At 50.8% G+C, this 23,493-nt stretch overlaps 8 protein-coding genes across 8 annotated transcripts; 4 read left to right on the top strand and 4 right to left on the bottom strand.

Annotated features, from left to right (window-relative positions):
- Window positions 1–3,159: 3,159 nt before the first annotated feature.
- Window positions 3,160–3,999, bottom strand: ALT_2030 (uncharacterized protein; the record flags this gene model as incomplete). The annotated part of the gene is made up of 1 exon (XM_033557956.2): window positions 3,160–3,999. One exon carries the CDS (start codon window positions 3,997–3,999, stop codon window positions 3,160–3,162), a length of 840 nt encoding a protein of 279 aa, XP_033413847.2.
- A 699-nt stretch (window positions 4,000–4,698) lies between these two features.
- Window positions 4,699–5,340, top strand: ALT_2029 (Yae1 family protein; the record flags this gene model as incomplete). The annotated part of the gene is made up of 1 exon (XM_033557957.1): window positions 4,699–5,340. One exon carries the CDS (start codon window positions 4,699–4,701, stop codon window positions 5,338–5,340), a length of 642 nt encoding a protein of 213 aa, XP_033413848.1.
- A 1,617-nt stretch (window positions 5,341–6,957) lies between these two features.
- Window positions 6,958–8,715, bottom strand: ALT_2028 (uncharacterized protein; the record flags this gene model as incomplete). Its single annotated transcript, XM_033557958.2, has 1 exon — window positions 6,958–8,715. One exon carries the CDS (start codon window positions 8,713–8,715, stop codon window positions 6,958–6,960), a length of 1,758 nt encoding a protein of 585 aa, XP_033413849.1.
- A 4,087-nt stretch (window positions 8,716–12,802) lies between these two features.
- On the top strand, window positions 12,803–15,578 carry ALT_2027 (uncharacterized protein; the record flags this gene model as incomplete). The annotated part of the gene is made up of 2 exons (XM_033557959.2): window positions 12,803–12,843; window positions 13,253–15,578. The coding sequence occupies 2 exons, from the start codon at window positions 12,803–12,805 to the stop codon at window positions 15,576–15,578; spliced, it is 2,367 nt and encodes a 788-aa protein (XP_033413850.2).
- Window positions 15,579–16,039: 461 nt separating this feature from the next.
- Window positions 16,040–17,060, top strand: ALT_2026 (SCO family protein; the record flags this gene model as incomplete). The annotated part of the gene is made up of 3 exons (XM_033557960.2): window positions 16,040–16,498; window positions 16,564–16,888; window positions 16,939–17,060. 3 exons carry the CDS (start codon window positions 16,040–16,042, stop codon window positions 17,058–17,060), a joined length of 906 nt encoding a protein of 301 aa, XP_033413851.1.
- A 95-nt stretch (window positions 17,061–17,155) lies between these two features.
- ALT_2025 (molybdenum cofactor biosynthesis protein MoaE) lies at window positions 17,156–17,731 on the bottom strand (the record flags this gene model as incomplete). The annotated part of the gene is made up of 1 exon (XM_033557961.2): window positions 17,156–17,731. One exon carries the CDS (start codon window positions 17,729–17,731, stop codon window positions 17,156–17,158), a length of 576 nt encoding a protein of 191 aa, XP_033413852.2.
- Window positions 17,732–18,035: 304 nt separating this feature from the next.
- Window positions 18,036–19,893, bottom strand: ALT_2024 (glycoside hydrolase family 13 protein; the record flags this gene model as incomplete). Its single annotated transcript, XM_033557962.2, has 3 exons — window positions 18,036–18,567; window positions 18,614–19,373; window positions 19,422–19,893. 3 exons carry the CDS (start codon window positions 19,891–19,893, stop codon window positions 18,036–18,038), a joined length of 1,764 nt encoding a protein of 587 aa, XP_033413853.2.
- A 1,864-nt stretch (window positions 19,894–21,757) lies between these two features.
- On the top strand, window positions 21,758–22,568 carry ALT_2023 (uncharacterized protein; the record flags this gene model as incomplete). The annotated part of the gene is made up of 3 exons (XM_033557963.2): window positions 21,758–21,794; window positions 21,985–22,024; window positions 22,085–22,568. The coding sequence occupies 3 exons, from the start codon at window positions 21,758–21,760 to the stop codon at window positions 22,566–22,568; spliced, it is 561 nt and encodes a 186-aa protein (XP_033413854.2).
- Between the last annotated feature and the right edge of the window lie 925 nt (window positions 22,569–23,493).

The following is a 23,493-nucleotide window of genomic DNA, read 5'->3' as shown; positions in this document are numbered from 1 at the left end:
GTCGTCCACGGTCAAAACAAAAAAAAAAAAAAAAAAAAAAAATAGATGTGGGCCTGGGCTTGGTACTTCTTCCTACGGAGATTGACACTAGCAGCTACCTTGTGCGGCTTTTGATTATCATCAGCCAACTTTATTCACTATCACATGCCATTCCATGTCCAGCATGAAGTCCAGCATGAAGTCCAGCAGAAGTTGGATCAGTACCTCGCTCCCCAGACCGCGAAGCGGGCAATGACTAGTGCACAGTTGCCAGAACCAAAACGCACCGCACCACAGTAGATGATGAGGATATCTGTAGAAACTGGGACAAAGCTACGTATGGGAGATTTTGCCAACATTTTTTTTTTTGCGAAACGGCCCATACTTTCAAAGATACTGCGGCCCATACGTCGTGGTTCGGTGGCCAGATACCGTCCTCGGCAGAAGAACATATTGTTAACAGCTCAAGGACGCACACAGCAATTGCAGAATAACAGTGCCTTTTCTCGAGGAATTAGTCGGTGCGCTACAACTATATGGGCAACCTCATGGCTGATGTTGAGAAGCCAACAACGTCACAAAATCCCGGGACTGAGAGGACTCCTCGAAAGAGGTTTACCTCGATACCGCAGAGCAGCTCGCCAAGCTTCGCAAAGAAGCAGGCTAATGACGACGAGGATGGCACACATTCAGAGCCTAAAAGCTCACCATCAGCAGAAGAATCCGATACCACACGCTCTCGCACACATATGCGTGATCTTTCCCCCGAATGGCCTGGCAGAGCGTGATGGACTTATCCGCAAAGAGATGGCTGAACTCCAGTACTGGCACGAACGTCCAGAGTAAGTGCTTACCTAAATCTACACTTTCATCGTTCCTATGATTCTTATCCTGACATACGATTATCTAGTGCACGAGAAGGGTTGGGGCCCAGTAGAGCAGGAGTGGTACCAAGAGAGGCTAGATGGATACATGTCGCAATATGCGAACCCAGATGCGGAGGCAGATGCGGAGCCATAGACGCATAAAATTAAGGGAAGTTCAAACCAGATGGAAATCCGGTGCTCCTCGATCCAAAATAAGTTCTACTATTGCTTTTTCCCATACTTTTCTACTTCAACAGTAAAATAAGGGTACCATATGCCCTAGACACTTTTCAGACAAGACTGACTATTTGTTGCTCATCTGTGATATTTGCTCCCTGGAGCAGCATGACCTTCCGTTGCACGTACACCCTCAGAGGTAGGTCGTGTTCCTTTGCAAAACGGAACTTGAGGTGATCAGCGTCACGGCCAGCGTCAAATGTATCCTCTTGAGCCGACCTTCTAGCTAGTACTTAAGTGCATTCGGTAAGACTGTCTTCCATTACGTCTGTTATGGTGTCCGATAAGCGTGTATTCCAGTCATGGGTCTCGGTCGAGCCTTGTTCTTGTCAAATCCCTTGAACCGACCTCGCGGCTCTTCTTGGGAAGGCACACTGTCGCCAGAGCGGGGCCTGCTAGACCAAAGATAGCCTTTATAGTTACCCTTCTGACCCATCCTCTAGCCTCGCCTTAGCACGCACGGCCAGTACACCTCAGACTTTGCGAATAATCCATTTAAGGGCTCCATTGAACCCGAGCCGACCTTTCCCTCTGGTTCTGTACATTGACAAGAAAGTCGGATCGCCTCTCTCGCTGACAATCTGCCTAAGGCACAACTGCATTGCTTGGGTATAGCCTGACAACAAATTGAAGTCGCGTCTTGGATGGCTTCCTCCAGGGATTTACGGTGGTTCACCCACCCTGGGTTGGCGATGAATTCCTCCCAACTCTATCCGCATTGATGGGAAGATTGAAGGGCAGCCGTCCACGAGATATAACCAGAATCACCAGGCATCAGATCGAGAACTTGGACGAATGTTAATGAGCTCCTCCCTCGCTGAAGCCCGCGCTCGAGGGCACCAATCAGAAACTGGTCATATTGCAAGACCTACCAAACATTAGCCAAGAATCCCAAACCCTATTCAATATAACTCATTACTATACCTTTTGGCTCTTCTTGAAAGGGCCCCTAGTCCCAGCTCTAAACTATCCCGCGGATCGGAACCAGGTCTTATTGACCGGCAAGAACATCCTCTGTACCAGTAGTATTGCCTGAGTACCCGGTGCTACGGCTTGAGAAATCGGGAAGATATGCTTCTTTCCTCGTTAGCCAGCTACAGCACAATTGTGATTAACAAGAAGATACTCCGCAACTCACTGTGAGCAAGACGAGGCATGCCACTTCTGTCCGGGCGTAAAGCTCCACGAGGCCGCGGACACGGTGGGTTGCCATGTTGGGGGTCCAGTTTATGACGATGGCAGCTTGGACTGCGCCATTTCCTCCCACGAGCCATTCTCCTGCGTCTTCTCGAAGTTTGTTAAGGGATTCACTCCACCCACTCTCAATGGCAATTCTCGGTATGTATGTGTTTGGAATATCAATTGCTCGATTGGCTGTCTTTATCGTGTCAACAAATGGGCCACATGAATGAGAAGCTAGCAAAGGAGGAGAAAACTAAGGATGAAGTGGGTTGAGAGTGAAAGAGGATCAAGGCAATCTAAAGAATATGAGAGAAAATCTATAATATTCTGCCTGTATGTCTGTGAATGACATTGGAGTAGCCATTGGACCATGGCCGATCGGTTGAAGGACGAATTGGGCCATTCACTGAAGCGTTGCAGATTTCTGCTGCCTTGGTGAATTGCTCTTCTGTATGATTACTGACGTTGAAGGTGCATGCACTACAGTTTAAGAAAATGACCCTCAGGATTTGATATCACGGGTAACTCAGTACTGTACAGATTAGGAAGGCAGAATAGTCCCAAGTCCAGGTTGAACGGAAGACGCGTTTGAACTGATCCGGTTATGTCATAAGTCTACTCCATTGTAATCACTAGGAGTAACTTTGGAACATTAGGTGAACGGGATACGGTAAATCCTAGAAGTCTCTATTGTGGTGCAGCTGTTGCATAAAAAAAATCTTTAGATATATTATAGAGGACAGCCCCTGGTTTCCATGGTAATGCTTGGACTTCAATATGGCTAACAGTATATACAGAGACACTGAATGCAATATATACTGGGGATCATGTATATAGAATATAGCTTGGGCAGCGAAGGTCAGGACAAAGTGAACGTACTTCATCAATCATCAGGCTACAATCTGCTTTCAGTCTTCTCATAGTCTCTCTTCAGCTCCCGCACAGCGCAATCAAGCAAGAGCCGAGCATAGCCCCGATGAAGTCTCCCCGTCCACCCGGGAATAGTCTTCTGATGCTGCAGATCTCCTTCCTCAGGTACAATCTCGTAGTCATGAGCGGAAGCAAACCGCACCTCTACAAAGGGCCCCTGACTCTCATCGTCTTTCACCCCATCGAATGGCTCCGAAACACTCAACTCATGGCGACCCCCCGACATCAACCGCCAGGGATATCCCCAGCGAGCAATCTTCTCAAAGAACCGACGGGGTTCATCCGACATACGCCAGGAAACCAGTAGCCCATCCCTGTCATCCTCCGACGGTGGCCGCTCCACAACCAGCACACCATTCAGGAGCGAACGGGGTTCCCCCGACGCATCAGGCGATGAAAATCCCGCAGGGGTATCGCCGGTGTCCCCTGGAGAAAACTTTCCTTTAGCCAGGAGGCCAACGAGACTCCCTTCTGCGCGGAGAATTTTGTTGCTTATGAACGCCCGAGCCCATGCACTAGTGATTTCGAAGTTTGTACTTTTGCGCTTATCAGGGACGTTGTCTATCCTATGCGCTCGGGACAGCAGTGCTTTGACCGGTACGCGAGCCGCGTAGACATCGGTATATGCACAAAACTGAGTTGAGGGATCCCGTGGAGTGCGAAGAGCGATGCTAGTTGTTGGTTCAGGTGGGAGAGGGGGATACTGTGCCTCGAGCGCGCTAAGGCCTCTGTGGATGCCGTATCCGATTGCCACTGGAGGGAGAGCGAGGATGAGTAGAAGACGTGTTCTAGATGGTGCTGCCATTATTGGCTGGAACTATGCAATAACGTTTTGCTGTATGGAATCGAGAGTCTTACCGACAGGCCGAGACAGTTGGATGTGAGATATCGAGTGGACCGGTCTTTTGTACTTTGGCCGTGCCCGACTGAAGGATCATGCCATACGAATCCGACTGGTCCCAACATTTTGGTTAGCTCTTTGGAGAATGATGGTCGAGAAGAAATATCATTTGTCAAGGCATTGTAGGTTATCGTCTTTTTGATCATTAGGGAAGTCTTCGCTCCGATAGTGGAAATATAAATGCTTTGGAGAAGTATTCTATACTATCGACTGATAGATGATGATTACGAGAACACAGTATCCCCAGATCTTAAGGAGCAATTAATACTCCTCTATCCAGCGAATGATCTGACAACTTAATGCGCAGTCTCTTCAATAAAAACCATCACAGAATGGTAGAAACTCATAGTTATGGCTCGATACTGGATAAGCTCATCTTATCTGGTGCATCCCCACCCGTCCCGAATATCGCTGTGTGCCTCAATTTTTTCTTCCCCGCACACCTAATTACAAGAAGAATACTTCATTAGAAGCAGACTCGCCGTGCAATTTTCATATCGCGGTATCTCAAAATATCAAAAGCCTACATCTTACCTTAGTCAAGACGAAACGATCGGCCCATAAGCTGAATCTCAACCCCGGTCTCCCCGCATCCTCCTGACGATGACCTCACCACAAGCCAATAACTCCCTCGACGACATCTTCGGCTCGTCCCCACCCCACGAGAACGAAAAAATCCCCCAACAACCATCCAGCCAAGCTCCCGAGCCCTCAGATCTCCCCTCTCTCCGCCGTCAACACGTCACAGCCGGCTACCGCGATGGCGTCTCCGCCGCGAAAGGCGAGCACGTCCAGCATGGCTTCGATGCCGGCTTCCCAATCGGCGCACAGCTAGGCATGAGAGCAGGGACAGTGATCGGGATTATCGAAGGCTTATTGCGCGGCTTTGAGAGTCGCACTGCGTCCAGAGCAGTAAAGAAGCCGCTTCAGCGGAAGGAAGAAGGGCAGGGGGCTGAGGCAGATGAAGCAGAAGCAGCACGGCAGGCGAAGAGGGAACAGCTGCTCAGATTGTACCAGAAAGCTGTGAAGGAGCTGGAGGTCCGGTCCGTATTTGCCGGGAGTGAGGAGGAGAGCATGCGAAACGAGGGGCAGGAGAAACCGGAGGTTGTCCTGCGCCGGAAAGGGGACGCCGTCATTTCGCAGTGGGAGGAGCAGGTCCGGGTGGCGCATTGGGAGGAGAATATGGCTGCCCTGGAGCCAAAGGAGGATGAACAGCGCGTGTCGGCATCTACGGAGCAGATATGAGATCGCCGCTGTCGTTATTATTCAACTCGAGGCCATTCCACTGCTTGCTTTGGACCGGACCAGGTTCATGCCGTGCTGCAGCAGGTTCCATGCTATCCACGGTTTCGCAAAATCGTGCTACAGAAGATACAGCAGCAGCTGTGATCGACCCTGCAGCGATGGCGGCTGCAAAGCCTGCAGCCTGCAGTTCCAGTCTCCCTGGCAGAACTGAAACCGATCGACCGGTCCGCATCGGCAGCGCAAGGCTTTTATGAGTATTGCAGCGGATGTCCATTCCAATGCATAAGCAGGAGGAAGCTCAGCACTATTCCTGCCCCGCGAAGGAACGTGGAGCAGTGATGCTTGAGATCAGTCAGACGTACACGCTAAGCTAAGCTCGCGAGAGACAGTTAAAGAAGTTAGACTAGTACTCAGCAGAAGGACAACTATTACAAGGTCCTCCTCTCATTGGGATGTACGTGAATAGGCGGCATACACGCTGTATATTACTTCCTGAAGACCGACTGTGGAACCCTTGCACCGGATTCGCCTCACCCGCACACCAATGCAAGACATAACCGAGACATTATTGAAGTAACTGTAGGTGCAGTTGCACCTGCACCTCCAACATCTAAAGCCAGTCGACCCAGCCCGCAGGGACGCTACTCTCCTTTCCACATAAGCTAGCCACAGCTATCTAGGAAGAGGAGATAGCAAATTATCCAGTACCCCGTACCACCAGCAGGTCTTAGGCGGTCCTAGCCAGCAAAGTAACGCTCCATTCCAAGGACCAGAGTAGCGGATACAACAAGGGATGAGAAGGCTTGCGCCGGAGCGGCGGTGGCTGGACGTTACAGTTTGGCTAGACTACTAGAGCTACATCCTATTTGGATCAAGGGATGGAAACCAACCAAAGAGTGTAGACACTTTGCACTAGACGGAGGTCTGTTCGGTGGCCATTCTCATTCCTGGATACGTACGCGGGCTACACTTTGACCGCTGGGCGGGATTACCCCAGCATTCCGCTCCATCTTGGAAGACCTCCAGCGTTTTGTTTGTTTTGATTTTACCTGGTTGTTTGTGTTGAGTTTGTAATCTATGGGTACAGTTGGCTTGCGCCTTGTATCTTGGCTATGATTCTTGATTTGATGGAGTAACATAGAGAGAGAGACAGAGAGGGAAAAAGTCGGGGTATCCATAGCGAGGGATGACGTGATAAGCCGAAATGGACATATAGGAAAGTTTCCAAAGAACGTTGAGAGTGGAATCATCAGACACAAAGAAAACCAAAGAAAGACAGGTTGATAGCGGGTAGACGCAAAAGAAAGAACGAGCCAAGGCCCCAATGGTGATAACCAATCCCAAAACTCCGTCCGTTGCCTCATTAATCATACATGAACCCGCTCAGGGCAGCTGTCGCTGCCTCTGCGGACATTATATCATATGGCAGACATATCAGGGGGTTGCGCCCCTGCTCATTAGGTCATTGGAGAGAGCTTCTCGCCCCGTGGTAGTGTTCATCGTCAGCATACGAACCAGGACAGCTCCTCCACTAGGAGTGTTCACGGCCGTAAAGTAGATCATAAGACATTAGTTCAAAAACACCCAACCGAATTCGCTGCAGCCAGCAAGAATCAATTACATCGACTTTCGTGGAAAGGACTTAGGAGGAGTTATGTCACCATGACAGCCAAGGAGACGCAATGACTCCCACACACGTTTGTAGAGGGGAGGGCGCGCAAGTGTCAGGCTGTGATGAATGGCCACATCAGATCGATCCTCGTGGCAGAAAGTACAGACCTTTTCCCTGTCAGTTACGCGCGAAGTGGCAAGCGAATCTGATCGCTGTTTGCGTCGGGATCTGGCCTGGATGGCAGCGGCAGCAGACCGGTCAAAGTCGTAGTTCCGAGGCTGATCCCGGTCCTGACCCCTGGTTTGGCTGCTGTTTCGGCGAGACCGAGGTGTTCGAGGTCTCGCAAGGGAGGTAGTCGACGGGTTGACGAGTCGCAGTGTCTGCAACGGTGACGGCCGAAAGACCTCACGACTTGACAAAGTCAACGGTGCCATGGATTTGACAGGTTCGGGAAATGGATCTCTGGGAGGATGATCAGGCATTGTTGGGAATTTCTCCAGGGGCGGATCTGTGGGCGCAGAGGCTGTGGAGTTCTGCAACTTGGGAGCGGACTTCGCAACACGGAGTTGCACCCGACTGCGGACTTTTTTCAGGGTGTCCATAGGCTTCTTCGACAGTGATCTCGGACCCAGGGACTCAGAATCAGAATCAGGCTCCCACACAGAATGCTCGAACGGGGCCTCGGAGGCTGACGTCGACGGCCTCTGACTTCTCGAGGAGATGGGAGCCTCACTCGTCGTCGTTGGAGAGGGCGGGCCACGACTGGGTACAGGGCTGGGGCAATCGTTGGCAGGAATAAACATAGCTTGATCGAAATGGGTTGTGTGAGGCTCGAGAGTGACAGGGTTGATGAGACTGGGAGGGGAAATCATCGAGGGTTCAATTGAAGGTCGACGGCCGGAATTTGTGCTCCTCTTGCTGGGCACACCACTGCCGTGACGGGGATTGATAGGAAGAGAGGGGAGCGGTTTCCCGCGTCGGGCCGAGAGGTCCTGGCCCTCTGTTCGAGGCATTCTCAAAGTTTCCGCGGAACTTGTGAATTCAGTATTCCGCGCAGGTGTTGGCGGACGGTTGGACGAAGCTGGTCGTAGACCGACTGGTGGCTTAGAAGATGCTTGGTGGAACTTTTCCAGGGACTTTGAATATGTACTCTGGGCTGGCAACTGGACTGGCAGAACAGGGTACTCAGAGCCCTGCAGGCCACTGTCGGGGTAGATTGGGGAGGAGTAGTTTGACGAGAACGAGCTGCTCGGAGTCAAGTCGGGAGTTGCGTCGGTCTGTTCGGAGCTGAAAGAGCCCTGGCTCTCGTGCAGGGGGTGTTTTTCCCAACGTGGAACTGCAACTTGTGGTGGAATAGAGTATTGATGATCGAATCCAACGACGGTGATTGTCGATCGATCAGGTTGACTGGGACCACGAGTGCGCTTTGATTCGCCTCTTACAGATTTGGGAAACGTCGGTTCCTTCTGACTGTGATTCACGGAGGATAACATGAAATATTGATTGGACTCCTCGCAGAATCGGACATCGCGAATGTCCCGTCTGCCACGGCCCCAAGCACCCGACCTGCCCAGGGAGTGTTCGAGATAGAATGGATCCGGGTTGGTCTCGTCCACAATCTCTGGGCCGTGCTCAGGATAGAAGGACGAGGCCCGCTTCTTAGCAGAAGACGACGAGGGCAAGCGGAGTCCAGTGTAGGGTCTATTCCGGGCTTTCAATGAAGCGTTGAGGTCGCCGGGAAGGAAAGTATATGTGCCAGCCATGGGCTATGGTTGTAAGAGTTACAACAGATGCGACACTATGTTCTCAGCGATAGACGGGTATCATCGAGAATGCTTAACTGATGGTGAGCATCAAGCGTCGAAGTCGAGAACAGCAAAGAGACATTAAGAGAGTGTCTGCAATATCTCAGAGACTGGAAGGGGGCGAAGGGGGTATGTTTATACTACATGCCTCCCCAAAAATAACTTTTAATGGCTCCCCTCCAAGTTCCAGTACCAGACTACCAGTGAACTGGTGGCTAGGCCGGGGAGGAGTCCGAAAAGCATCAGCGCATGCCAACGGAGTACGATAAACAAAGCTCAATGATCAGAGCGCACGGACTTTAACCACCTATTAGACCTTACATGGCCCGGTTCCCTTCCACAGGGATAAGAGGCGCTGCAAGGCGAAACGGCCACCCAGCCTGGAGCAAGGGAGCTACCGGAACCCGATCCGTAGGGCAGAAGGTGCGGGGCGATGCAAGTCAGACTTTACTCACGGCTCGTAGAAGTGCCAATGCACGGAATAATCATACAGTGTTATCAAAATTGCTTGAAGCTGACACCCAATTTGGTCGTTGCGGCAAACATTAAGCCGCTCGAGCGCCTTTCTCCAGATACAGGCATAGACGTCATGTACAAGCACGCTTGATTTTGTGCTTGTATGAGGTTCTACCGAATGCGGTCACTGGGTATGCGAATGCACCATGCCATGTCTGCAAAAGAGTAAACCCGCCGAGCAGCGGGTGTAGACATTCTACTGACATCATGCGCACAATAATTGGGTGCATCTGATCCGATAGAAAGCTGGCATAGAACGAGTAGCGACGACCTGGTCAGTGGTGACAGATGATAGGTAAACGGGCCAGAAATTCTAGCCGGAGGTTGGAGTGTTTCGAATCCTCTGTGATGATTTTGCCTTGGTACCAGACAAAGAGAATGTGAGATATCAGATTCAGGATGAGTAGCGCTGGGGCATAGCCGCTAAACCTTGGCCCGAGTTCTGCTCGCTGCAATGGTGGCCGATCGTGTCGATCTCTCTCCACCAAGACTCTTCAGGAAGCAACAGTTATTAACTCATTATGGTTTCTGACGCCACATTTGCCTAGATAGGCTCGAAGGGAGAGTCAGACAGTGCCCTCATCGGGTCGGCCAGTAAGTCTCAGTCATCTCCAGCATTTGACCGCGCATGGTCTATGAAGTCTTAATGGCTGAATTGTTCAACCGGAGGTCTGTTATTCTGTACACTAGGCAATCGGCCTGTAGTCCCGCATTCCGGGTTCCCGGATGGTAATCTGCGTCTTATGTCGATCAGTCTCAGCAGATTCTCTGCTTTAGATCGCACCCTTCTCGCTGCATGGCCGCCCTTTTCCGTAGATATGTGTATGGTAGACTCGTATTGAAATGACGATGTAGGGGAGGGAGCTCTGTTGGAGATGACGCAGGCTTCCTAACATTGCTGGTTTGGACGTGGTTGGAAAGTACAATTCCGGTGACCAGTAAAATTTCCTTCTATTGCGGCGTGATGCAGGAGGAGACGAAGATGATAGTGGTTAGAGATGGAAGATTGATCGAGTCAAGAACCTTGTCTTTATGACTGGTGTTGAGACTTGAAACTCTCGCGTAGGTAAAAGCACCACCCTCCTGCTACCCCACCGTCAGGACCGAGCTCTTTAACTAGTGATAATCCCAGATCCAGTCTCTCTAGAAAGCTCTCAGATGCATGAAGTTAATAACTCGATATGCTCGTGGTATCGTCCATCTCGATCTTCAGCAGTGATAAACAATAGCCCGAATGATTTGCAACGGGGACTCTGCGATGCATACTGAACGGGGAAATGAAACACTGTTTAATCGACAATGACATCATGGAAAGTAAAATGTACGGAATAACTGAGCAAATCAGGACTAACGAAGAATTCGATAATCCTGCGAAAGTACGAGGGATGGATGGATGGATGGATGGAAAGAAGACAAGATTAGGAGAGGGCGTCGGGGAAGCAACAAGGTCGCATAACCTGCATTCCGGTGGCGCAGAGAAATGGTTCCTAGAATCTGGGCCTCAACTCTCGAGCCCAGCAATCATGAAAATAAATACCAAGTACTTTATTCTATGGCTGTGCTATGTACTTTGGTCTATCTATGGATGTAACGCTGAAACATCCTGGTTTTGTGCACAGCTGCATTTTGGTAATATGTGAATTGTGCAACTCACGTATCTCCCGGGGTTTTATCTCTTCTACTTCGGTCTTTTTCCTCCTTTACGGAAATTGAATCTTGCAAACTTCGAGAGCGTTCAGGCATCTCTCGTTGATAGGTCCAATTTGGACCTGGTCCTTTTGCCATGTCAATGCCACTCTCATTGATTTCCAGGAACCCGACGCCCTGGAAGCCGAGGGGTAGGATATTGTTGATCCATATCATATTTTGCGATAATCTAGAACTTCCACTAGGCCTGGAATCAGTCCCGTCGGGATTCACAATCTGCCTGATCAATATTCCGAAATGAATGCTGCATGCTGTTGGTGAGCCATGCATCGATCGACGTGAGAGGAATGACGCAGAGCCCGTGGAATCAATGAGGCACAGTTTCCACAGAGCCATATGATAAGCGTCAGTGCCGAGGCGCAGGTACACCATTAGAAATCGCAGTCATAAGTCAAGCATACCAGTAAGGAAGAGTCGATAATTCTGAGACCACGGATGGGTTGGGTTCCAGAACTCGAAGGCTTGATATTCTCCGATTCGTACGGTCGCCCTTGCTGGATTTCTTCGGCTTATCTGGTATATATCTCGAAGATCGTTATTTGCATCTTCAGACTATGAAGCGAGTTTCCTGTGTTGCAGTGCCATCACCATAGAGATGTTGGAGGCAGTGAGCCATGCATATTTTTCATTTCTTTTGTCTCTGACGGTCATTGAGAATTGTCTGTCAAGCCCATCAGAGAGATCATCCCTATGTGACGATTGATGCAGGGTTTGATTATCTCCAGACAGCCGCCTCGTGAGAGCCTGGAATAATAATGATCGTCGATGTATTGCCGGGTACTCTGTATATTCAGAGCCCAAGATTTCGAGTGGTCAACCGACTAAGCAGATCCAGCCCATTGGAATCGGTTACAACCATACTGTGTAGACCAACGATCAAGGGTTCGTTTCCAGCAATAAGGTAGACCAAGGAGGGACTGATCCGGGTACCATGGACGCAATTATTGAATCTAGGGAGCGACACCTTGCTGCTGCTGCTGGCTCCTGATGCCATGAGAGTATCAATACTCGAGCACACTGAAATTCAAATCAAGTCATCGGGACAGTCATCAAGATTTGAATTAACTGGCAACGAGGAAGGACCGCAAATCTCGTCCCTTTGACAGGTTGCCAACGCATCGCCAATGCAGCACTGACGCAGTGATGCTTTGCGAGCGGGAACCAAGAATTAGTATGAGACTGCTGTCAAGCGACCATGAGAAATTAGGAATAGCGACAACTAGCGATTTCTTGCTTTCCAGGTTGGTGGAAATAGATCCTCCACAGACCCCATTGTTCTCGATTTTGAACTTCCCCAGATGGTTGACCTTAAGATCGACTTGCTAGAAATTGACTGGAACCGAAGGTCGCAAATCCACAAAGTGCGAGTCAGATTGTTACACCACCGCAGTATCTCAATCGGATGCTAAGAGGACTTGACGGAATCAGAACACCGTTTCTTTTGCTTGTCCTGTAAGAAATCTTATATATAACCTGCAAAGAACTTCTTTGTGGATAAGCCTTCCTTGACGTTCTTCCCGGGATATCATGGATCTTAGTGAAAAATATCAGTGGTCTAGAAGTCGGCAGAAGGCCATGTCCCCGTCCTATCTATAAACGTAGGTTTATGTCATAAAAAAGGATACCTGGAGAAGAGTGAATTGGCCCAATTGATCTCCATCGAATCAGTGTTGGCGCCAGTCAGCGGTTGTTGGCCCTCGGAAAGTCCCTCGACTTTTCTTCCCCCGGCCGCCGTCATCGTGTCTTCTCGGACAACTGTGCAGCTCTCTACTACACACTTGGACAATCTTCCAGCAGCCATTGAGCTCTGTCGCCCAACTCCATGACGCCTACGAGCCATTTCCAGATGCTCGTGGCGGTCTGGTAGTGCGCTGACCCGAGCTCTGAGGTGCGTTTTTGCGTTGTTCGTGGGTTTCCTTGTTCCATCCTCCTGCAGCTTGTATTTTCCCAGCCATCCCATTTAATAATCCTTTACAGCTGTATTTCCCACTTAGACCGCACCACACACACCCCCATTTGACCAGCCACAGTGTCTCCTAGCTCCTTCTTTCTGGGATGCTGCTATCTTCTCTTACCCAATGCTTATACCTGTCTCCATTTTTTATCCACATTCTTCCTCGGTGAAGTCGCTCACCATCTCCTACTCAGAGGCGGGTTCAAGGTGTTTGCTGGAAGAAAGAGGCCCTCCGACAAGCGGAATCTCCACTGAGCTGCCCTGCACCGCTGACGTCGGCGAGCTCAGACTCGCATTTCGTGTTTGCTGAGAATCGAGTCGCAATACCCTCACGTTGTCATCGCATCCCTCTCCACGTCCCCCACAGCAATTCTCAACAGTGTATCACCACACCCACGGCCCAATTGACGAGACCTACGAAGTTCACGACCCATCAGAGTTTACGACCGTTCCACGGCAACGCCAGCAGCAGGCTGCTGCTCCTAATCCTGCGCTTGATTCCTTCCTAGAGCCATTAGCCCGCCCCTCTAGTGCTTCGGGAAGTCCCCGTTCTTTACGCAGAACACCTCGTCTCCATCACCGACGAGCTGCTTCAGTAGATGTTTCGGGACGATACCACCAAATAGAGCAGACGATTCCTGTCTTGGTACAACCTGCCTCCGGCCAAGACCGCGCCCGGAACCCTACTCTACGTCCTGCGATCTCGGAAGCACGAACTGACGACGCGGAAGAGTACGATTCCGAAGCCTACGAAGAGCGTTCCAGACGAGCCGGCGAATCCTTTTGGCCCCGTCGGTCGACCCACGTCTCTCCACGAACGGCCTCTGCGATCCTCTGGACTCTTGAAGAAGCGATTCGCAAACCCTTTCCTTTCACCACAGATTGGGAGGAAGTGAACGCGTCGATGGCTGATCTTGCGGGTGCCACGGTCTCGTCCGGACCTGCAGTTAGCGGCCGTACTCAGAATGGTGCCACGCGCACCGCTCAGGGACCAGTTCCGGTCAACCCTCACCCCCCAAGCGGTGTTCGGACACCAACCGATATCATGAGACAGCGTCGGGATCGTGAGGCCCGGAAGAAGGCAGAACAAGAGGCAAGGGCTCGGGAGCAGGAGGAAGCAGAGCGCAGGCATCAGGAGGAGCAAGCCAAGCAGGCTCAACAGGCTCAGTCTTACGCTGCTGGCGTTGCCGGTGAAAAGGCCGGACAGCGGGGTGCAGCTCCCAGAACAACCGCAGCGCCCGGTATGACAACCAATACTTCTGGAATGGCCCGCCGCGCCGACTCCCAGATACCCAGGCAACCTGTACCTCCCGCCCAGCAAGTTCCTGGCGCTCAACAGCCGGCTGCTGCGAAAGGTGCTGCTCCGCCCAGTACATTCGCCAAACCACAAGGACAGGCACCTCCAGCTAGCCAATCGGACAATTTACAGAATCAGCAACAGCCACGTCGCGTTGGATTTCCGCATGCCTTTGAGCGGTGGGAAACCTTGTCTTCGCACTGGGAGGGTCTGACGAGCTACTGGATTCGGAAGCTCGAGCAAAACAACGAAGCGTTGGAGCGCGACCCGCTCAGCCAGCAGATGGCCCGTCAGGTCACCGATCTCTCCGCGGCCGGTGCCAACCTCTTCCATGCGGTTGTGGAATTGCAGCGCTTGCGTGCATCCTCGGAAAGGAAATTTCAGCGCTGGTTCTTTGACACGCGCGCGGAACAGGAGAGAGCCAAGGAGCTACAAGCCGAGCTCGAGAAGCAGCTCAAGAACGAGCGGCAAGCCCGCGCCGAAGCCGTCGCCTCTCTACAAAAGGCCGAGATCGATAAGACTCGTGTTGAGGAGTTGCTCAGGGAAATGCGACGAGAGCTGCAGATTTCCAAGGAAGAAGCCCGCCGAGCTTGGGAGGAACTGGGCCGCCGTGAGCAGGAAGAACGTGACCGCACCAACTCGCTCAGAAACGGAGAGCCGACGCTTGTGGGAGGCGTGCAAGTTGTCCCTATGATTCAAGGCCTCTCCAGTCGACAGACCGCTATGAGCCGCACTTCTGCCCGGGAAAGCCCATACTCTACCGGCGAAAATCTCGGGAAACCGGAGGGCCAGTACTACGACGAGGCGCCCGTGTCTCCAGTTGAGACCGACCCATTCACCGAAGGAAAGGATCTTGCTCCTCGCCAACCTGCAACCACGGCAGCAGACTCACAGGAGCCGTACGCCAGCCACTACTACCCGCAGCAAGGATCGAATATGTATGGAGGCCGACCAGCTTCTGCGAATGATGATCGCTCGTACGACCCTAGTGTTGCAAGCAGCGAGCAAGGAGACGAAGAATATGGCAGCTATCGTCGCGCTCAAGGCCGTCCGCTCGAGTATCCTCCTGCTATGTCGGAAGAGAGCGAGGAGTACGAGCATGAACCTCATGAGGAGAGCTATGCGTCGAGTTCCCTCCCAGCATCCTCGGCGCCTCTGTACACACCAACCACTGTCGATTACACCGGTTCCGGTTGGGGTGTCGGAGCGGGCTGGGAATCGATGACTCCTCGTCACCGCCATCCCACGCGCCTCAGCGATGTTCTTGAAGAGGATGAACCACGGACCACACCTAGTCGAGCCAGTCGGGCCAGTCGGGCCAGCCAGGCTAGCCGGAGTGTGCAGTGATATGTCCTCGCGATACTAAATTCCACGACACGACCCCCTTTTCTACTCAAGCGTACATATTGCGAGCTTCCATCGCAAAAGTGCCATGTTCCATTTCACATCTTGTTACTCGCGTTTCGTTCTTTCGTCCGATAAGAGAATACCTGGTTCGTTTGACGCTGCTTACCTCGCATGTTTTTCTGTTTGACTACTTTCTCGTCACCATTGTTCAACTAGAAGGTCTACATCGGGCAGTTATGTAATTTTAAAATAACGAGATTGATGACCATAGTTTGAAAAATAATAATCGCAGAGCAGCAATTAATTGAACTATCACGTGACTTTGGTTAATGACAGCCTCAGGCAGCAACGCTAAACCACACTTGGCGCTATCCGTACTGAGCGCGCATCAGACAATAAGCATTAACCTCCGAACAAAACTTCTAATCCCAGTACACTCCACACCACTCGCAAAACACACCATGGCCTCATCGGTACGACCGGTTTCCCGCATTCTAGGCCGGCTAAGCCGGTCCGGCATCTCGACCCTCCAGTCCAGCGCCCGCATCCCAACACAGAGAACACCCGCCCTGCTCTCCCGAAGCGTCCTCACAGCGCCGAAGCCAAATGCAATTGCACCTGGCTCCTCGCAGCAGCGAGGATTCTCGACCTCTCCGGCTTGTCTCCGCGCCAAGACGATGGGCCAGCTGCGCGCGCGGAACGCAACAGGTCCGTTCTCGTGGAAGGCGGCGCTGCTGTTCGTGCTGACGGGCGCGGGGATGATCGTTTATTTCCGGGTAGAGAAGGAGCGGTTGGAGCGGAAGCGGATTGCGGAGATGAGCAAGGGGGTTGGACGGCCGAAGGTTGGCGGCCCGTTTACGCTGATGGATTTGGATGGGAAGGAGTTTACGGCGGAGGATTTGAAGGGGAAGTATAGTTTTGTATGTGGTCCTCCTCATTTTCTTTGCTTGGGATGAAAGGGTGGTACTAATGGCTGACGTGGCAGGTGTATTTTGGTTTCACGCACTGTCCTGATATCTGCCCCGATGAGCTGGATAAGATGGCCGAGATTATTGATCGGGTCAAGGAGGCGACGAAGGGCGAAAATATCTTCCTACCGGTGTTTATTACGTGTGATCCTGCGCGCGACACGCCCCAGGTTCTGCGGGAGTATCTGAAGGAGTTCCATCCGGATATTATTGGCTTGACGGGCACGTATGAGCAGGTGAAGCATGTGTGCAAGCAGTACCGGGTGTATTTCAGTACGCCCAAGGATGTGAAGCCTGGGGAGGATTATCTGGTGGACCACAGTATATACTTTTATCTGATGGGTGAGTTTCTCTTTTCCTCACGTCAAGTGAAAACTGCTAATGAGATGCAGATCCCGATAATGATTTCGTCGAGTGCATTGGCCGGCAGGATACGCCCGAGTCGGCATCGAAGTTGATTCTTCAGCATATCAATGACTGGAAGAGAGAGGGAAAGCCCTTGAAGCGGGATTGATCTATCGTATCTTCGTTGCTGCGCTGCGCTGTACAAAACTAGACTGAGCTTGACCTGTACCTGTACATTAGACCTGACCTCATAAATCCACATCTCTATCTTCCCCCCTCAGCCGAAGATAATAACCTCCCCTCCGCATCCCTCTCCCTATTCTCCCTCCACTCCATCCCCCCATCCACAAACTCCTCCCTCTTCCAAATCTCCACCTTCTCTTTCACCTCCTCCAGCACCTCCTCGCCCGCCTTCCACGCCATCCCCCGATGCCCCGCACTAACCGCAACCACAATCGACGCCTCCGAGATCGGAACAACACCCAGCCGATGCGCAATATACACCCCCTTTAGATCGAACTTCTCCGCCGCCCTAGTAGCGATTGACATGAGCGATTTGAGCGCGAGAGGCGGGTACGAAGTGTAGCTGAGCTGGGAGACGGCGCGGCCTTCGAAGGTGTTGCGTGTTGTGCCGAGGAAGAGGACGTTGGCGCCTGCTGCTGGGGAGGAGGTGTGTTCAAGTGCGAGGGTGGGGTTCAGTGTCGAATAGGTGAGTTCAAGATGGATCTTGTGGGTTGCGGAGGTGAGAGTTCGTGGGTAGGTGGTTGGGTCGAGGTGTGGGGGGAGTGAGGGGGTGGTTGATCTTTGGTCTTGAGGCGGTTGTGTTGCCATTGTTTGCATGTCGTTGCGTTTGGTTTTTGTGGTTGGTATGGACTGTATGGAGATTGGGATGAAGGTGAAGGTGAAGGAGAAGTTTGTCACTCCGTAGATCAAGGAAGCTGGATATGCTTATCGCTTATCGGTGCGGGGAAGCATTTGCAAATCACAACGGCTATTTTGGACTGAGTCGACTGACAACATTCGAGACTTTCGAGAATAGAAGCGTGGTCTGCACGTAGTGTTCATATCATAAGTCTAATTGTACTCAGGTCTATCGAATGGTCGACCATCACTTGCTGTTTATAAAGCCGCATCCCAAATCCTGTTACTCCTGCACAAGTACCGCAACCGCTTCATACGGTTGAAGAGACCACTTCTCTGCAGCAAATCTCTGTGACGCTTTCTTTGCCTCTTCATAAGTGTTGAGTAGCACCTCCTTCACACCCTTGATGCCATTGGCAGCAGGATTCCACTCCAGCGTCTTGTCTGTGAAGTTGCCCACAACTAACGCTTTCTGATCCTCATATTGTCGAGTATACGCGAAGACCTCCTGGCTATCGCGGTCCACCATTTCGAAGTTGCCGTACACGAATATATCCAGATATTTCTTGCGAAGGCCCAAAACAGACGCCCAGTAGTGGTACGTCGAGTTTGGATCGTTGACCTCGGCTTCGGCGTTGATGCGCACATAGTCCGGATTGACTGACATCCAGGGCTTCACATTTGGCCCTGTGAAGCCTCCATTTGGTGCTGAGCTCCATTGAACTGGCGTGCGCGCGTTGTCTCGTGATTTTTTCTGGTACTCCTGTTTGGCGATCTGCTGCGCTTTAGTGTCGAATTGCTTGGTTTTTAGCAGTCTGCGTGTGTCAGTCATATTCATGAGTAGGTATGGTGAGTACATACTCATGCCAATGGTTGAGGCAGTCAATATCCTTGTACTCCTCGATTCCCCATTCCACTGGCACGTTTCTCATGCCTAGTTCTTGGCCCTGGTAGATGAACGGCGTGCCAGCTTGTAGCGCTAGGATAGTAGCCAGGAGCTTGGAGGCTACCAGGCGGTGCTCCTCCTTTGCCTGGGTGTATCGATCAATCGACCGCGGCTGATCATGGTTTTCCCAATACAGAGCATTCCACCCATCGTTCTCATACATGAACTTCTCCCATCTCTCGAAGAAGGCCTTCAAATCAGTAAGCTTCCAGCTTCCGGGCACGAACTTGTCGAATTCCCCGTGGTCGATATCCACATGCTCAAAGTTGAAGATCATGTTGATCTCGTTGCGGTCAAAACGGACAGCCTTCAGAACCTCCTCCGTGTCTTTGACGAAAGGCATCTCCCCTACACTGAAAGCGTCATATTCTTTGAGAATCTGGCCCAGACCCTGTAGGTACTCGTGTAGGCGAGGCCCGTTGGCGTAGTATTTGTCGGCCCATTGCCAGATACTTCGGGGATCTTTAACATCGGCCTCAGGGAAGCTCTGGTCTTTGCTGATAAAGTTGATCACGTCCATCCGGAACCCGTCCGCTCCTTTGTCCAGCCAAAACCGCATAATGTCGTGGACTGCCTCGCGCACAGGTGGGTGCTCCCAGTTGAGATCAGGCTGTTCCTTGGCATACAGATGAAGGTAGTATTCATCCGTGAGCTCATCGTACTGCCAAGCGCTTCCTGCTTCTGTCAATATTTGAGTGAGCTTGCTTAGCCAATCGAGCATACCTTGAAAATGAGAGATCCAGTTGTTTGGCGGGTGACGCTTGCCCTGCTCATCGTACCTTGGCGGCTTCCATATGTACCAGTTGCGATATGGGTTATCCTTTGAACTGCGGGATTTCTTGAACCATTCATGCTGGTCACTCGTATGGTTAACCACCAGGTCCATCAGAAGCTTCATTCCTCGCTTGTGGCATCCCTCTATTAGCTTCTCCACATCCGCGACCGTACCGTACTCGTCTGCGATGCTATAATAATCAGAAATATCATAGCCCATATCCACCTGAGGCGATTTGTAGGACGGACACAGCCAGACGATATCTACTCCCAGGTTTTTGATATAGTCGAGCTTGGAAATGATGCCGGGAATATCCCCAATGCCGTCATCGTTGGAATCTTTGAAGGAAGCTGGGTAGATCTGATAGACGGAGCACTCCTTCCACCAAGCACGGTGGATCTCGCTGCTGGGTTTGGCCATCTCGCAGCACACAGCGGTCTTGCTTCCGTGGACGTCGAGAACTCCTATTTCGTTTACAATTGTTCTCGGGAGGAGGGATTGCTCAGTCTAATAAAGCATTGGCGTTCACCGCGGGGCAAACAGCGATCACTGATGCGGAGAAATTCTCGGTGGGTTTCTGCTGCACCAACCAGTATTTATGTAAATGGACCCCAACGAGGTACATTATAGGAGGGCTAAATAGGGAAATTATGGGTCGTACATGCTGATCGAATGATGATGAGACACGGAGACCTGATCCGGTGAGACCCTGCAAATCACCTGTTGTTAGCTTTAGCCATTGAAAGATCAAGGAGGGGTTTCATGCATACTTCATATGCTTATACTGAGCTGAGATTAAAAAGCGTCGAGAGAGATAGTTGAAGTCTTTGGGAGCATTCCAATTTTCATCTATATCCGCGATCGTTTTCATGACCGAACTCGTCCAGTTGTAAATGCTTGGGGGGGCACAATATCTCACCGGGCGACTATCCTTGTCCTGTTAATTCAATATTGGAGAAAATCATTGGAGCCCTGTTGCAAGTCAAGGACTTAAGGCCTTGTGTCAGCATCCGTATCCATTTGTGCCACGTTATACCGTTCAACGTCCGAGGAAAGTAGCCGTCCCACAGCTTGAATCGGCCATAGCGTTGGAAGTATTTCTCAGAAGGAGTAATAAAGCGGGTGAGGCACTTGTAGCGAATCTGAAGCTTTTCAGACAGACAAGAGAAGTCAAAATAAGTGCGAATACAAGACCAGTCCATGGCCAGGCGCATCTCCTCAAGGTTGGAGCTCCGGGTCTCACATCTTCTGATTCGATATTACGTCACAGTAGTAAACAAACAAGTACGGGAAAAGTAAAAGTAGTTGGTATACCTGTCTCCCAAGCATACTGACGTTGACTCAGAATCTGTCGTGGGAAATAGAGTGGAATCCGAAGCTTGGTGATGCTTCACTGATCCTCATCTGCTCAATGTTTTTGTCTGTTCCACGTGCTTCGACACGCTTGCAAAACAGGCCAGAGCATCTCGTCTAGGGTATATCACGTCTCTGTCAATAGAATGCTTGTCTCGTCTCTATTATAGATCCTCTGTGGGATACACCAGCCCAACTACCATCATTGCCTCAACTGCGCATATGTGCTTCTACTATTGTGGACGTCTGTCTACCCTCTGCAATAACCCAACGGGTTACTGCTGACGCCATTTGTACTGACACGGTTCTCTCTCAACAGCCGATTTATCTCTAAACCCATCCTTCGCCGACGCTGACTCCTTCCCGGCTCCCAATCTAGCGTGCAGCAAACTTGACTCGTAAATGAACCTTATGCATGGGATGTAAACACACCGGTTTGATAGGGAGTTGTTTTTCCTGTTTGCTTTAGGAAACCAACATTGAGTCTGTATGCTTCAACATTGATAGGTTGAGGTTATCCTTCATCTGTAACAGGATCCATGATAGATTCTAATGAGTACACAATGCTACTCATGTCCATAATCAACCCATGCATAAGTTGCTGGATACTCAGACGACAATGGTTGAGGGATGATTCGATTCGAGCTCGTAGTCTGTCTCGTTGGAGGTCTTCTGTCTAGTTCTTTTTAGACATTATCCAGCATATTGTCGGTTAATTTCAGTATGTATTACCTTTAGGCTCTATGGTGATCGTATTGTAGTAGGCCTTTAAGACGTAAAGCGGAATATATATCAGACTAACCGAAATCGACTTGGACTATACCTGCAGCCTGCCGTCGATTTAAACCCGGACGTTATGTGTCAAATATATTGCTATCCGTCCCTTTCACATGCTTCTAGACTATATTTTGGTGCATTGCATGCGCCTAAGATGCCAGGATCAGCACAGCCCATCATGGGTCTCACTGGTATGAGCACTGACCCACTGACCTTGTCAGGGAAGCTCAGATCACTACAAGAACCCCTCTAGTCCTATTGCAAGATATTTCATCCTATAATTTACTTGATTGACGAAAATCCTATTTCTGCAGAGACATAACCTTACTATGTATCCTTCTACATTTCTTGCCAGTTGGGCCTATGCCCTACTTCTTTTAGCATCCCCGGGGCACGCTGACGCAACAACCAATTTCCAAAGGTGCGATCAGCGAGCGACTTCTCGCATATGATGTAATGCACAAAGCTAACATAAATGCAGCCAAAACGACCGTTCTGGAGGATGTACTCAACCCCCTCCCAACAGTTGCGAATTCTACAAGGAATGCCTCGAGTCTCGATACCACTGTGGACCATCTGGCTATCCGATTGGATTCGGCCAGAAATTCTGTGAGAAGTCTCTTGTCTGGAGACCCAAGATGAGCACGTCCGGCCAAGAATGGATCACCAAGACGATGCTCTGCCTGCAAGAGGAACTAGTCCCCCTCGCCAATGGTTCGGAGTCGCAGACCTGCAGTGAGCTGAAGCAGTACGCCCTCGGCACACATGCCGAATGCTACGTGAGAAGTGGTGTCTGCACTTTGCCGATTGAGGATTGGGGGAAGATCCTAGAGATTGTCGGTCCGGCTTTGATCTCTGCACCGGAGAACTTCAAGTCTGCGTTTGAGACAGCTGGAGATTGCCTGAAGCTGTATTTCTGGTTATTGGGCAAGGTTTTCCACGGCTCTACGTCTTCTCTAGATTGAGATGGATTTTCACAGTCTGCTGTTGGTGCACGCATTCAAGATTGGGAGGGATGGGTCGGATCCCCGCAACCAGTAGACCTGGCATATATTTGATGTGTACAATAATGAGAATTTTCCCACGAAGCTGAGGCATAGCAGCAGTACATAATATGCCGATGGGCCCTTGACAATGAATGTCATACTTGTTTGATGTGCCTTGTCCATTTTATCTGCAGTCCGACGATGCAATCTGAATACTAAAGCGTGTCCTACTAGAGGATCTTGTGTCAAATAGATTGCGCCTTAAACTCTGCGATTGCTCACGTAGCATGAGAGGTAAACTGGATGTATTCCTCTCCAATGTTGGCGTTGAGATGGCCTCCAACTCCGTGCCTCGATGAAGGATCGACATTGTCCGGCCTTCTTCGGCGTACACTCAACACCGCAAACCCTTCCATGTCAGTTATCACGCTATTCACCACTCGATTGAGTGCAATCGTCGTTCTCTCCATGAACGAGAATTGCCCCAAGCTCCTGAGACTCAACCGCTGCCCGGGCCACGCAAGCCTGTTAACGTCCCCGTATAAGTAGAGCCGTAGCGCGTGGGAGAAAATAGAAGCCATGTTCTTCACTTCCGGAGCACACTGAAATCCACTGCTTGTACGATTAAGTAGTTCGAGAACAGGTTGGAGAGCTCAACCTATGCAGACCAATATCCCGTCAATAGCCTCTAATTTCAAGTCAATGTGGAAGACCTGGTCACTTACGCGATGTACCCTTCGTGCTTCATGTTCATTGTGACGCGATAGGAGGTGACTGTAGCAAAAAGGCTATTACTGTCAGACAGTCAGGCGGTCGAGAAAAGTGCTCTTGATGCCTATTGCTCTTCGACGTGGTCTGCTCTGTCTTGACAAGGGTTTTTGATAGATCACGGGTCTGGCCAAAA

Source organism: Aspergillus lentulus (genome assembly GCF_001445615.1).
Source record: "Aspergillus lentulus DNA, contig: Alt04, strain: IFM 54703, whole genome shotgun sequence".
Taxonomy (NCBI): domain Eukaryota; kingdom Fungi; phylum Ascomycota; class Eurotiomycetes; order Eurotiales; family Aspergillaceae; genus Aspergillus; species Aspergillus lentulus.
The sequence above is the reverse complement of the archived record's forward strand: the minus strand, read 5'-3'. Positions and strand labels throughout refer to the sequence as shown.